The sequence below is a fragment of the Mirounga angustirostris genome, unplaced genomic scaffold (assembly GCF_029215605.1).
Source record: "Mirounga angustirostris isolate CCGP_5_RB_7025 unplaced genomic scaffold, mMirAng1.0.hap1 SCAF_9, whole genome shotgun sequence".
Lineage (NCBI taxonomy): Eukaryota > Metazoa > Chordata > Mammalia > Carnivora > Phocidae > Mirounga > Mirounga angustirostris.
In genome coordinates, this window is record NW_026991717.1 from 64,499,482 (window position 1) to 64,513,976 (window position 14,495).

At 48.0% G+C, this 14,495-nt stretch overlaps 1 protein-coding gene across 1 annotated transcript in view; it reads left to right on the plus strand.

Annotated features, from left to right (window-relative positions):
• Positions 1-1,358: 1,358 nt before the first annotated feature.
• Positions 1,359-14,495, plus strand: part of RASGRP1 (RAS guanyl releasing protein 1) — a 78,393-nt gene continuing 65,256 nt past the window's right edge. The window contains exons 1-2 of the mRNA XM_045901753.3: positions 1,359-1,587; positions 5,960-6,144. Coding sequence (XP_045757709.2) covers positions 1,553-1,587; positions 5,960-6,144 — 220 coding nt within the window. The 5' untranslated portion in view covers positions 1,359-1,552. The remainder of the gene's footprint in view (positions 1,588-5,959; positions 6,145-14,495) is intronic.

Here is a 14,495-nt window from a genome sequence, read left to right on the forward strand (position 1 = left end):
TAATTTAATGTCTACTAAATATCCACATGCTCCTTCCATATATATGGCTGCGACTAAAACTTGGTTCTATTACCCAATGTTCATGAGGATTCTCTGGAGAAATTTCTTAGTGGTCTTACTATTAAGAAGAGTTGATATTCTCTTGAACAATTTATTTTATTTTTTTGTCTTGCATGTGACAGAAATTGAATTTTATACAAAGCTCCCTTTTGAAGATGACTGCTAAAAATCTGGGAGACAAATTTTGGTCCTATTTGTAGCCAAGTGCTCTACGGGGGTGCATTTAAAAAAAAAATGACTTTCAATTCTGGCTCCATTTTATATGCCTTATTTTTCACTTTTTATTTCACACTTTTTTTTGTAAGTTGTGTACCTTTGTAAGTTACCTTTGTAAGCTTCTTTTTCTAGGAGGTGCCATATAAACATGAAGAAATATAAAAATGAAATCACAGAGGGAGACTTTAAGGTCCAGAACATTCTGGCTAGGAAGAGACCTATTACTGTGGTCAGAATTAAGGCATGTGACAATGATAATGGGTGTGTTATTAGGACAGCCCAACAGCGATAACAGGGAGTCGGACAGATCTCAGCCCAGGTCACAGTTCTCTCTGCTGTTTACTAGTCGTGTGACGGGAGTCACGTTAGTCTCTAAACCGTAATTTTCCCATCTCGAAAACAGGGACCTCTCGGGATTTGGGGGGATGGCTTAAATGAGGCAACGTACAGAGAGCACTTTAGCACAACGCACTCCATCAATCAGCTACTGCTATCGTCACTATCTTTCGGACAAGCAGAGCTAGGCCACCATTCCTGCCCCGTCTGCCGTCAGAAAGTTCTTCCCACCCCTGCCCGCATCTCCCACACGCACAGACGCCCGGCAGCTGTCTCCCGCCAGATACGGAGCACACCTCCCCTCCGGCGCGCACCTCCAGAGCCGCCGCCTCCCGCAGGGCGCAGGGCGCCGATCTCCAGCCAAAGTCCTGCAAATTGCTACCAAGAAGGCGCGGGAGGCGCAGGCTAAGGCAGAGCCACACCCGAGTGTTAGTTCCCTACCGCGCCCCCGGCGGCGCTGCGCTAGACACAAGGGGCCCCGCCAAGGGGCCAGGGGTCTCCGCGAGGCGGGACTGAAGCGCGGCCCCCCCCACCCCCCCACCCCCGAGCCGCTCCGCGAAGCCCGTGCCCTCGGGCTCACACCGACTTCGCGGCGCCCCCTCGGACTTCAGCCAGGGGCCGGGAGCGGCGGGCGGCGCCGCGGGGCGCTCGCGAGTGCCGGGGGCGGGTTTCGCCGAGGAGCCGGAGAGCGCCACACGGCTCCTCCACCGACAGCCTCGGCGCGTGTCAGGTGGTTGGTGCGGGCGAGAGTGCGCGCGCGCGAGGCCGAGAGGGCGCGCTCACAGAAACTTTGTGCCTGCGGGTGCGCCTCAGGCGGGCTCGCCGGCTCGCAGCGCGGCGGGTGGGCGGCCGGGGGCGGCGGCGGCGGCGATGCGCCGCGCCCCGCCGAGCCCGTCCCGGCGCGCTAGGTGAGGCGGCCGCGGGAGCGCCGGCCGTGGCCATGGGCACCCTGGGCAAGGCGAGAGAGGCCCCGCGGTGAGTAGGGGCCCGGGCCCTCGGCGGCGCCAGCTTCCTCTCTTGGGGCGGGCGGCCCCCTGAGCCCTCTCGGGGGTGGGAAGTGGGGCGGACGACGTGGGCGCCTCCTTCTACGGGAAGTTGCTGACCCGGGGTGCGAGCGGCGGCAGGCCGGGGGCTCGGCTCAAGTCCGGGGAGACCGGCGCGCCGGGCAAGTGGGGCAGGGAGCTGGGTTGCGCGCGCGGCGAGCTCCGGAGTTGCACCGATCCCCCCTCCTCCCCCTGCTCCTCGGCGTCCGGCACCTGGGTCTCCTACTCGCGGACTTTCCGCAAAATCCGCACCTGCTGCGGGCGCGGGGCTCGGGCAGCGCCACCTGGCGGCCTCTCCCGGCCCTGCGGATCCCGGACAAGGCCCAGAAAGGCCGGTGGCATTTGCGAGGTTCCTGAAACATACAGCCCTCTGGGTGGAAACTGTCACCCCTCTCCCCCGAACTGCGATTCTAGAGAGATGTTTTAGGAGGGTCTTGAAGATGAAGGCAGAGTGATAGTGCAAAGTCTCTTGGCAGGAGAAAGAGACCTGGAGGGGCCAGGCAACGTGGAGCGTGTCCCCCTAGAGCAGGGAGAGCCTGGGCATAGCATACCAGCTGTGCTCTGCCCAACTCCCTCCACGTGGACCCTGGCGTGACTGCGCCGTGCCCAGCCCGCACGGACAGGCCCGGGAGGAGCAGGAAGCTTTAACCTGCTGGACTTTCTGGAGCCGAAGGTTCTCGGCCCTTTCTGCACTCCCCCGGCCAGGGGGGTGTTTGCCCTGAGGGTACAGCAGTGCACCTTCAGCTAGATTGGGGTGGGGGTGGGGCGTCGGTAAATTACATTGCGTCTATACTATAGGGCTGAGGGAGAGGACAGGACTGGGAAGAATCCTCACCGGAAGCCAATTAAAGCCACCTTCCACTGCAGAGAAAGTTGGGGAAATCTGTGTTCTCTTCCTCCATTTCATTCTTTCCTCTTCTTGGCTAGATTTCATAAAAAGTTCAACCCGAAAGTGTGTGTGCCCCCCACGGAGGCACCAGTGCCTGGACAGGATTTGACCTGAACCAGTTCGGAGTTTTGACAGCCTCCTGCGGCAAACCCCACGCAGCCTTGGCTGCTCGTGGTCTCAGAAAACACTTTCAAGTTAATCGGTTTCTCTCGCCACCCCCCCTTTTTTTTTAATTTATGTGAGGATATTTGGCTACAATCCTTTAAAAGTACGCCTTTAGAGATTTATGCTTTCTGTGGATTGTTTCATACCTTTAGATATGCCTATAATGAAACATTTTATACATCCTACGTAAAGCCATTTCACCAGAAGAGAGAGTGGTTTGCAGGTTTGCCAGGAAGCAGCCCGTCAAGACTGTCAGCAAAAAGAGCAGAGTTGCCTAGTTTATGGTGCCGATAACCCCATTACCCCAGACCTCTCAGGTTGCGGTTTGGTTTTTAGTAGCATCTCTTCTCCCTGGTGTCTCAGGCCCCCGATCTTCTGAGCCTGTCTGGCCTCCCGACTCCCAGATGAGGTCTCTCACTTTCCCTTCCCCCCCCCCCCCCAACCTGAATACTCCCTTCACACTCCTTCTTTCTACTTGAATTTCCCCTTGTCCCTCTTATATTCTGGTAAAAGCATCTACCTCTGAGAATCACGTTGGGACACAAAGTGGTTTCCCCTCCTGCTGACATTAGGAGATGTGACTAGAATTAGAGCCGGGGGCAGTTTTCGGAGTCCTCAGTGGTCGATACCACCAACTGAGCGAGAAAATGGAATTTTCCCAGGATTCAACAGTTGAGAGACTGGAGTTAACACCTCCCAGCCCCGGGGGCAGAAGCTGTATGTGGAGACAAAGCCTCCAGTAGCAGTTGCTTCCTCTCTGGGGCCAGTTTCATCTTTCCCCGCTTTGCCTTGGGTGGAGGTCTTCATGGTGAACAGGCAGCAATGAAGGCAGAGGCTGACCGTTTCCATCGACACCCAGCACCAGGTTTAGAGTTGCCAGTACTTTCAGGAAGGGAGGCGAGCCTGGCTGGGGAGCAAGAGGTAGGGCACAGGAGGCCTGGCTTCTACCAGCCTCCGCACCAGTGGCCGGTTAACATTGCCTTTCTGAGCCTGGACCTTCCCACATATATATGAAAGTGGAAATTGACCGTGAGGAGTCTGCCCAGCTCTGGGGTCTGAGGACTGTTCCACGGGCCTGCAGGAGGAATAAGGCCTGAGATTCAGCCTTTAAGTTATTAGCTATGCTTTTGGAGGATTTTTTTTGTCTTGAATTTTCCAGCCCCTCTGTGACTGTCTACTTGCTGATTCTCATGTGGCGAAGAGTGCACGGTTCCAGGCACAGTAAATATTTATTAAATAAAGCCAGAGAGGCACCAGGTATAAATCCCAGATCTAGCACCTATGAGTTACGCAACTTTGGCTGTGTCATTTAGCAGCTTTTAGATTCAGTTTCAACTTCATGAAATGGAGATAAGGTCTTTCTGGGCTATCAGCTTTAAAAACCTTTTTTTTTTTTTTTTGCCATATCATAGGTACTCAATTGATTATGCTCATTATTTTCTCTTATTTTCAGATACTGATCTGATCCTGGGGTTATCACAGTGCCTAGATAAAAATCAGTAATGGTCAGAACCTTGATCAAGTCCTGTAACACCAACTTCATCTTTCAGAAATCACTTCCTTGGGTTAGTAGATTCTCAGAAGTCAGTCATTAAGGCAATTTCCGTGGCCTCACCCCAGGCCAAAAGCAGAGTCCAGTGGCCACTGCTAGATAGTGCCCTGGAGCTAGTTTGAAACGGAGCTCAAAGGGCATGGTCTTCCTTCCACTAGTCTGGCTGTGGACTGAGAGTGGCCCAGAGTTCAGTACACGATCTTATAGCTGGTTTCCCCAAAATCCAATAATGCCCCAGCATTTTATTTTGATCTGAGCGTTTCAGCTCCTTCTGGATGAGATGCTGTCTTCTTGGAGCTGCTTCCCCCACCACTCCGCCTGGAACTGGTTCTCTCTCCTCTAAGAACATCACACTTAGTCTTGACACCCACAGGACACTTAAGATTTAGAGAGTTGTCTTTTCATGGTCTAGGTCTGACTCTCCAGTTTTTGAATTAAGGAGCTTCTCATTCACCCTTATACAACAACAGCAACAACTAGCATAATGAGTATGGTTTTTAGTTTACAGAGACCCCTCACCTCCATGTCTCCACTCACTGCAGTCCCCTGCCCCTCCGGCCTATCACAGTATCTTGCTTATAGAATAAGCACTTACTAATTGATGCCATTATGTGTTTAGCTACTCCCTCTGTATTTTGATAAAGTTATGGATCTGAGGTACATATTTTTTTTTTTTTTGGTCTCCTCTTTGGTAGTAAACTATGAAATAACCAAAGCCACAGAATTAATTATGTGTTCAAAGAAGTTACCAGCAACAACACCCATCACTATTAAACCTGAAAAGGTTATAGATATGTATCTGTGTGTGTGTGTTTAAATGGGAAGGAAAGTAAAATGCTTAGTTAACTTTCATATATCCTTTTGCAAACAACCTGACCTGTACTCATGAGGTCATGACCGAAGATAAAGCTAAGTGAGAGTGGATGAGGGTGCCCTATTGGACTCCTAAGCCATTTCCAGATCCAGACTTGTCCTTTCACATTCAGTTCTGGAATAAAGCTCCCTTTAGCTCTGCTTTTTTTTTTTTTTAATCAGTAAGGACTTAATAGAATGATACTTAGTGGTGAAAAATGACTCAATGATCGCCTGTATTATCAGCAATGAAAAGCAGATCCAAGATTTGTGAGAAAGGCAGGATTAGCTTAAAATCTAAATACCACCACCATAAATCCTCTCCGCTGTACACGGGTCCTTAAGTCTTCGACTTCTCCCACAAAGTCCAGAGGTGTTTCTGGGGCTCCCTGGCCTTCTGCAGCATCTCTGGTATTGCTCAAGATGAGTGAATTTAGCTGAAGGTGAGACCAAATTCGACGATTCTTCAGAACCAAGTCAGTGGACTCCCCGCTAAAATCAAATATTGCTAGGAGCTAAGGACTGCCAAGGTGGTCTTGCCTCTGCCTCTCCCCTTCAGGAGCTGGAGCCAGCAGGCCAGAGCAATTCCAACCCCACGATGAAGAGCCCTTGTCGCAGCCGGGAACTCTCACCTCGTTATTGGCTTGGGAGATCTCTAACAGCCAACCAGTCCATTGGGTGCATTTGCCGAGTGGGAGGGGTATGTCTCCTATCAGCCCAACTCTCAGGATTAATTGTCTTACCTCTGCTCCTTTCCCGTCCAATCTGCCTTCAGAGCTTGGAGCTGCCAGTTTGTCTGTCCCTGGGCTGCTCAGCTCGCACTCAGCGCCTCCTCTTTCCCCCCAGGAAACCGTGTCATGGCTGTAGAGCTGCCACTAAAGCAAGACTAGAGGCGAAGCCAGCCGGCAGCCCCGTCCCCTCCCATCCCAGCCTGGCCCAGATCACCCAGTTCCGAATGATGGTGTCTCTGGGACATTTAGCCAAAGGAGCCAGCCTGGACGATCTCATCGACAGCTGCATTCAGTCTTTCGGTGAGTTGGCTAACTGCCCACATGCATAAAAATCTCTATATTACTTTGTTCTTCCCTAAAAAGTTGCTTTGTAGAATAGCAACCTAGATGGTATTTTGGCTTTAAAAATATCTTTTGAGCCTTTGAAATGCTGGAGACCGTGTGCAGTGCCTAAGGCACATGACTGTGTGGGTGTAATAGGTCGTGATGAGAGGTGTGATTTCAAGGGAGAAAAGTTACTGAGGAGAGTTTGTGTTTCCATTTTTCTTGGGACGGAGGTTTTTCTCATGATGAAAAATCTCATAAAATGCTACTGTGCATCTGGTGCTTGGACATCTTTCCGCCCTTGTGTTCTTAGGGCACACAAAGACTTGGTTCCCTGAGCAAACACTATTATCAAACAAGTTTGAAAGACTTTGGGTCATGGGGACAGTAAAGTTTCATAATTCCCCTTACAGTTGGAGGGTAGTTGTGATGGACTAAGGAAGGACAGGGTAAAGCCAGATGGCTGTGACTGGAAGGTACTGGTTAATAAGTATTGTGCTTGGGGTGCCTGGGTGGCTCAGTCGTTAAGCGTCTGCCTTCGGCTCAGGTCATGGTCCCAGGGTCCTGGGATCGAGCCCCACAACGGGCTCCCTGCTCGGCAGGAAGCCTGCTTCTCCCTCTCCCACTCCCCTTGCTTGTGTTCCCTCTCTCACTGTGTCTCTCTCTCTCAAATAAAATCTTAAAAAAAATAATAAGTATTGTGCTTGAAGGTCAAGGATCTGAGGAATAAGCAGACAGACACACACTGACAGTGAATTATCTAGAATGCTGCACGCTGTCATCACCATCCTCAGTGTGAAGGATGCACCACTTAGGGTAGCTTACAAGCAATTATCTGCAAAGATGCCATTTTTTAAAAAAATTTTATAAGCACTGTCTTTTTTGGGATTGTTATTTGTGAAATAGTGGTTGAACAGTAACTAAATATTGGCTCCTCTCCAAAAAAGGAATGATTAAAATTGATGGAAAATTCATAGATTTCCAGCGTCACTGTCCCCCCAATCTGTGCCCCCTTTGAGTCCCTCTGTCTCCCACCCTGAAGGGTATATGTATATGTAGTTCAGCTCAGAAGTGCCTCCCCAGCCCAGGCCCTCGTAGAGCCTCCTGGGGAGTGTAGGGGAGGCTTGACCAGATTCCAGGCAGCATGACACGTAGATCGTTTAGAATTCAGAACTAGGGATTCGTTCTAGAGCTGGACATGTTCACTGCTTGGTATACTCTAGTACAACATTGAATGGTTTTGATGATTTCAACATTGGTTTAAATCACATGGAGGTGTTGGTCATTTTTTAATAGATTGCTGGGCCCTGCCCCCAAAGTTTCTGCTCTGGTGGGTCTGGGGTGGCTCAAGAATTTACATTTCTGGGGCACCTGGGTGGCTCAGTCATTAAGCATCTGCCTTCGGCTCGGGTCATGATCCCAGGGTCCTGGGATCGAGTCCCACATGGGGCTCCCTGTTCAGCAGGAAGCCTGCTCTCCCTCTCCCACTCCCCCTGCTTGTGTTCCCTCTCTCGCTGTCTCTGTCTCTGTTAAATAAATAAATAAAATCTTAAAAAAAAAAAAGAATTTACATTTCTAACACGTTCTAACAGGTGATGCTGATGCAGCTAATCCAAGAACCCACTTTGAGAATCACTGCTTTATTGTTGTAGCCTTTTTTTTTAACTTGGAAAAGAGGGAGCATTTTTGTTAATACTGGGTTAGTCTCAAATTTTAATTAAATTTCTGTTTACACTCTAATCGTTCAGTTATGAATGACTTTGGGAGCAAAGTGAGTGGTTTTCTATTCTTAAATAGTTCTAGAAAATACACAGGCAAGGAGGTGAACTAGAATTCAGGAGACGGGGGGGCAGCATATGGCCATGAGCAGCGTTGTTCATCGTGCACGTTACTTTAAACTCACTCCCCACTGGAATAAACTGCAGAGTTCCTCACAGAGTTTTGGGAGTCTTATGTACTAGTCTGTCGCAGGCACTGTGAACTGTTTCAGGAATAAGGATTTTTATTCTTTCTCCATTTCACTGTTGAAAAAACAGGGACGGAGAAATGGTATTTATCATGCTAACTTTCTTCCTCGTGTGCCAATCCGGCAACTGCTGGCTGAGGTCAAGGCTGTTTTCCTAACCTCCAATAATCATGACATCAGCCTGAGAAATCCAGGACCAATTCTGAAGTCCTTCCCCAAAAGAACCAAGCCTAATCCACCCCCCTCAACAAATCCTACAGGGCAAAAGATCCATTGTTTTCTGGAATATGTTGACCTGAAAAAAGTACATTAACATCCAAAAGCTGTACAAATCCCGTTGAGTCCAATAGTCTTTCATGCACGCTCAGGAAGCATTGATTAAGCCCTTCATTGCATCTGACACATGCTGGGCAGTGCACAAGGGGAATTATGGTGACCAGAGACACCCCTGTTCCTTTATTAGAGCTTAGAAGACCTGAGAGATGTACCATTCAGGAAAAAATAGGATACACGAGGCAAGGCAATAATAAGCCAAGGCGTGCAGGAAGAATAAATTACACACGTAGAGTTTGAGGAAATTCACTTCAAGGGTGAGAACAGCCACTGTCCTCACAGCCCTCTGGCCATGGGATTGCAGTGGGAAAGTAAGATCTCAAGGTTTTGCATAGTACGTACTACACCGTTTCGTGCCGCAGAAATTTATATGAAAGAGGTGAAAAAGAAAAGACTCGCTGTGTCTGGAGGGAGTGGGAGACGCACAGTGATTTTGAGTCCTGGGTTGGCCCAGCCGTGGGTAGTGGGGGAGGGGAGTGGAGCTTGAACTACAGAGGTGAGCCGAGCTGGGGATCGCTAGCAGCCCTTGACAAAGAACAATCCAGGGCGAAATGCCTTCTTGTGCTTCTGCAGGTCTCCTCAGAGGTGATCCGAAAATAGTACAGAGCGAGCCTCATGTTTCTCTCGAACCTTATCTTACTGGTTATTTTCTATAGCATAAAGCAAATCTAGCTTAGCTTTTTGTTAATGAGTTTAGATGCCTTCTCATTTTAAAACCTGTGAAAAGAGAGGGATATAGTACGGAAATGTAGGGAAATTGTTTTGGTTTTTTTTGGTAATCTCGCACTTCAGACTCTGGCTTCAGCCACTCTCGGACGAACTTGAGGAAAAAAAAGGAAAAAAGCCTGTTTTGAACATAAAGACTAATTAGCTAATTTGTCCTGCCTTCTCAACCTCGCCTTCATGCAGGTGCTTTGAGGAGGTTTGAATTAGCTAGAGCTGTGCTGCCCAATATAGTAGCCATTGGCCAGATGTGGCTACTTACATATACATTTCAATTAACTAAAATTAAATCACATGTAAAATGTAGTTCCTTGCGACATTTCCTAGTAAGCTTCACTAGCCCTATTTCAGCTGCTCAGTAGCCACAAGTGGTAGCTGCTGCTGGACAGAGTACATGGAAACGATTTCCATCATGGCAGAAAGTCTGTTGGACAGTGCTGGACAGGGTAGATGGTTGACTTGGAGGGGAGAAGCAACAGAGAGACCTTCTCGAAACTGTGGGATTTGCGTTTTTCTAGCATCTCTAGGTAGTAGTCTGAATACTGTCTAAGGCATCATGGACATTTGGATTTAGCATCTTTACTGATGCCTCTCTAGTATTATTAACCATTAATTACCACCCACACTGTTCTCAGAGGAAGGACTTATTACAATGCTTTTAAGGGTGGGTGACCAGACATTCAAACTAAGGGTCTTCTTGAAGGCCTCCAGTGAGCCTCCCATTGTCACAGACAAGGTTACAGACCTGTGATGAGAAACTCAGAGCCTTGAGTCATAGTTCACTGCTTCAACCATGAAACAACCCACTCCCACCTTCTGTTGTAATCAGAGGTCATGCTTTACCTTTTCGGCATATTATTGCTCGTTAATCTACTCTTCAACTGAGCATAATGAGGCAAATCATCACAACCTGGTACATTTATGTCAAACATATGTGAATCACACCATCTGTTTCTGGGGTAGAAAAGACCTATGAGATCATCTGGTTTTTAATGTTTTCACTTTTTAAGAGGGCTGCCAGCATTTGGGGCCAAACGGAAGGCTTCACATGTCCAAATTCACAAAACTCTTCCCCTGTTCCATTCTGCATGCAGGACAGCTTTCAGCAGCATCAGAAAGAAAACTGCAAACATGTCCCAGAAAGGGACCCTCAGCAAGGAGCCCTCCTGCTCCCAGGTGGGATGTAGGAGGATATTCAGCATCTTTGTCGTACCTGTCAGTGTGAAGGGAAATGCAGCTTAGCTAATATCTTATATTTATGGAGTGTTGTTTATTTTTTCTTGAAGTTCCATATGTATTGATTTTCTTTTAAATGCAAAACAACTCTGAAAGGTGGTATTGTCTCCATTGGACGAATGAGAAGATAAATTGAGCCTCTGAGGATTGAGGCAATTTGCCTCATGCCCCCAATCTAGAGAGAAAACATGCTGCTCATGTGCTTTTTCCTCTGTCCCCAACAGCCACTTGCCACCTGAGCTGGAGTGCACTCAAACCCCTCTCCCAGGAAGGCCTCCCTTCGTGCAGGGGACACAGAACAGGCCTGAACCCTGTGCCCATGTTCTGCAGGCCTGGGCTCCCCCAGATGAGAAATTAAACTCCCTTCAATATGAGAAATAGTCATTGGACCCCATGTATCTATGTCTGCCTGAAATTCTATCTTGAACAAAGTGTTGATTAAAATTACCTTAGGCATTGTACTAATGCTATACGAAGACCTCCCAAACTAATAGGTATATTTTCTGCACCATGGAACACTTAGACGTTAAAAGCATTCTATAGACCTCAGCTTATTAACAGCAAAACACCCACTGTTTAAAATCGGAGCCAAAGAAGGCAATCACACATTTGTTGGGACTGCACACAGTTCCCTCTGCAACTTAGAGCCTGTGCACTGAAGTGAGGTGCCCAGAAGCAACGAGGACACGCGACCAGAAGCCCAGGGCCATGACCTTGAAGGGCACTCAGACCCAAGAATGTGCAGCAACAAGGAACAAAGCCAAGTGTCAAGAAGGGGCTCAAAGCCCTGTCCGTTGTGGACGACAGGTCCTTTGTGAAGAAGACCAGAGATGACCCAGTAGCCATTTGCTGGGGAGTCACATGTAAAGAATGGTCCTTGGGGCACCCATGTTGTAAGGCTTCTAGGCCACAGAGCAGCTGCCAGACGTGACTGTCGTTAGCCCCCTGGAGGGCATTAGCATTCTGTGATCAAGGTGCTGTTGATTCCAAGGAATGTCTTTGCTGTGTCTTCGACAGGCTGGCAGCACCCCATGCCCTAGCCTGATGTGTCTGCCCTCTCGTGGGTGTGAGGTACAGTGATTGCCAGGCTCGAGAGGAAGAGGTGGGAGATCCCCTTCACTCTCATCTGTGCTCTCCTCTGTGGTGGTGGTCACGGCAGTCCTCCCTCTGTGATAGAAAAATGTCAGTGCGTGAGGTTGACGGTGTCTCGGGAATCCTGAGCGTTTTTAGTTCACTAAGTCCGTCCAGAGAGATAAGGGTTCCTGCTGAGAGACAGATAGACAGACAGTGGCTGGACACTTACTGTGGGCTGTGTAGGGTGCTGGGCCTTTACCTGAACTGGGCCTGTGAATCTTCACAACAACCCTATTTTTTCATTAATAGGGCATTGAAGCTCGGGGATGTTACAGAACCCGTGGAAAGTGGCCCACCTCATTAGTGGGAGAGCTGCTGGGATCGGAACACTGAGGCTCTTGTTCTTTCTACTCTACCGGGGGTTCTCCAACTTGAACTTGAGCAGTAATCATCAGGGGGTGTGTTCATTCAGATTCTTGAAGGTCAGCTACAGAGAGTTTTCATTCAGTCCGCAGTCACTATGGCTTCGAGGGAGGTGACCTGTGAGTTGATCTTGAGCAATACCGTTCCCTAGCACACTTGCTAGCCCTTCTCGGTTGCACAGGCTCCCTTCAAAACTTCCTGCCTGTCAGTCGTTGGGCCATGGAAATAAGCAGCGTGGGCGTCTGTTACAACTACACTTTGGTTCTTTGCACTCAAAGGCAGTATTCCTCGTCTGCATTTCCGCCTGTAAGCCACTCTCAGACCAGTTTACTGGGGTGCTTTAGGGCCTTGCTCCCTGTTGTATGCTTGTTCCCCAGAGGTCAGAGGCTTGGAGGCAGTGGCTATGCCAGGAAGCAGGAGAGGTGCTTCGTCTAAGTATTTCCCAAAAGTGCCATTTTTCTGGGACGCTTGGGTGGCTCAGTCAGTTAAGCGTCTGCCTTCGGCTCGGGTCATGATCCCAGGGTCCTGGGATCGAGTCCCGCATCGGGCTCCCTGCTCCGCGGGGAGCCTACTTCTCCCTCTGCCTGCCGCTCCCCCTGCTTGTGCTCTCTCTGTCAAATAATAAGTAAAATCTTAAAAAAAAAAAGAAAATGCCATTTTAGATTTTTTGAGGCCGCATGTTGGCATGAAGGTTCTGAAGTCTGTGGTGGAAACACAGTAGGAAATGGTGTGAAAGCAAATGCACTGTCGTCAGTGGTTGGCTGAAACAGCTGGGACTGGGCAGAGGCCACAGGAGGGCCCACCCCCTGGCCCATCTCCTGCTCTCGGGACCTACCCTCTTGTGCCTGGAACAGTTCCGGCTGCTGGACTGTGTGCCTTGTTCTGCAGGTAGTTTGGGCTGCCACCCAGTTGGGGAAAGACGGAGTGCGAGCAGGCTCAGCTTCACGGGCACCACAGTCGATTTGGTGCTGTAACAGTCCTGAAATCTTCTTAACCTGCAAAAGCAGTGTTACATTTTCAGGAGTTCCTAAGCCAGTTGTTAGACAGAACCACCATTAAAAATTAAATTATGTAAACTTACAATTATATTAAAAATGAAGGTAAGAAGTCCTCAAACATCATTTCCTAATATACAACCACATTTTACTATTCTCTGTGCTCTTGAGGTTTTGCCTGTTGTATCCACACAGTATGGATGCCACGTGGCGGTGTGCTGGGGTATGTGCATCTCCTCCCACCTCATGTTCCGTGAAATCAGGCTGGTAGCTGGAGGTTTCCTGGGTTGGGAATATTTACACCCTGGAAATAGACAAATGCTACTCCTCAGGGCTTCCTGTTGAACCCTACCCCCCGGAGAGGCGATTGTTAACCATTTCCCAGCACCTCCTTCCAGCTACAGAAGGTACTTACAGAGCAGAGTGTCTGTGGGAAGGAGAGCTGAAAACCAGAAATGTTATTTTGTATCACCTAATTAGGAGAAGTAATTATGTACGGTTCTTTGTCTTCTTTTGTGTCAGTATCCTATAAAACAACTCCATGTGCTCCTCAAAGAAAAGGAACAATTTACCTTAGAGATAAGGAAATCAAACATCGGTGAAGTTGAAAATTTGTCTTAAAGCAACAATGGAACTTAAAAATTAAAACTCAGGCAGTCTTTTTTTATTATTATTCTTATGTTAATCCCCATACATTACATCATTAGTTTTAGATGAAGTGTTCCATGATTCATTGTTTGTGCATAACACCCAGTGCTCCATGCAGAACGTGCCCTCCTCAATACCCACCACCAGGCTAACCCATCCTCCCACCCCCCTCCCCTCTAGAATCCTGTTTGTTTTTCAGAGTCCATCGTCTTTCATGGTTCGTCTACCCCTCCGATTTCCCCCGCTTCATTCTTCCCCTCCGGCTACCTTCTTCTTCTTCTTCTTTTTTTTCTTAACATATATTGCATTATTTGTAAAACTCAGGCAGTCTTATTCTGGAGTTGAAGCTATCGGTTTTTGTTTTAATTTACCTCCTCTAAAAATTCTCCATCGTTAAACTATCCCTTATTTCTGACCAGCCCATCCTCAGTTTTGTGACCTCTGTTCTTCATATGTATTATATGTTGTCTCTGTTTTTGATTCCATCTGTGTAATCATTTGCCTCCACTTTCTGCTACGTGGTAACAGGTACTACTGATCTATATATACATATAACCAAGCTTCTGCTGAGTATGTTTTCATAAGTTTGTTTGCTAACTTTATTTCCAGTTGTGTGGAGTGTTCATATCCTTTACCTATTTATCACTCGCTATTTAATGTTATTATTAGAGGTTTGTGAAAGCTTTTTATATGATAAAGCTCTTAACTCTTTGAATACCATTTGCTATCGACATTTCCGGTCCCCCCCATCCCATTTCCATTTTTTATGTTTTATGTCAGCTTTGGGATTTTAATGTTTAGAAATTTTACATTTTTATGTAGTTAAGTTTGTCCTCATTTTTTAAATCTTTTCCTTTATAAACTCAAACTTGAAAAAAAAATCCCCATTACAAAGATTTAGTGAATGTTCCATTGTCATTTTAATCAAA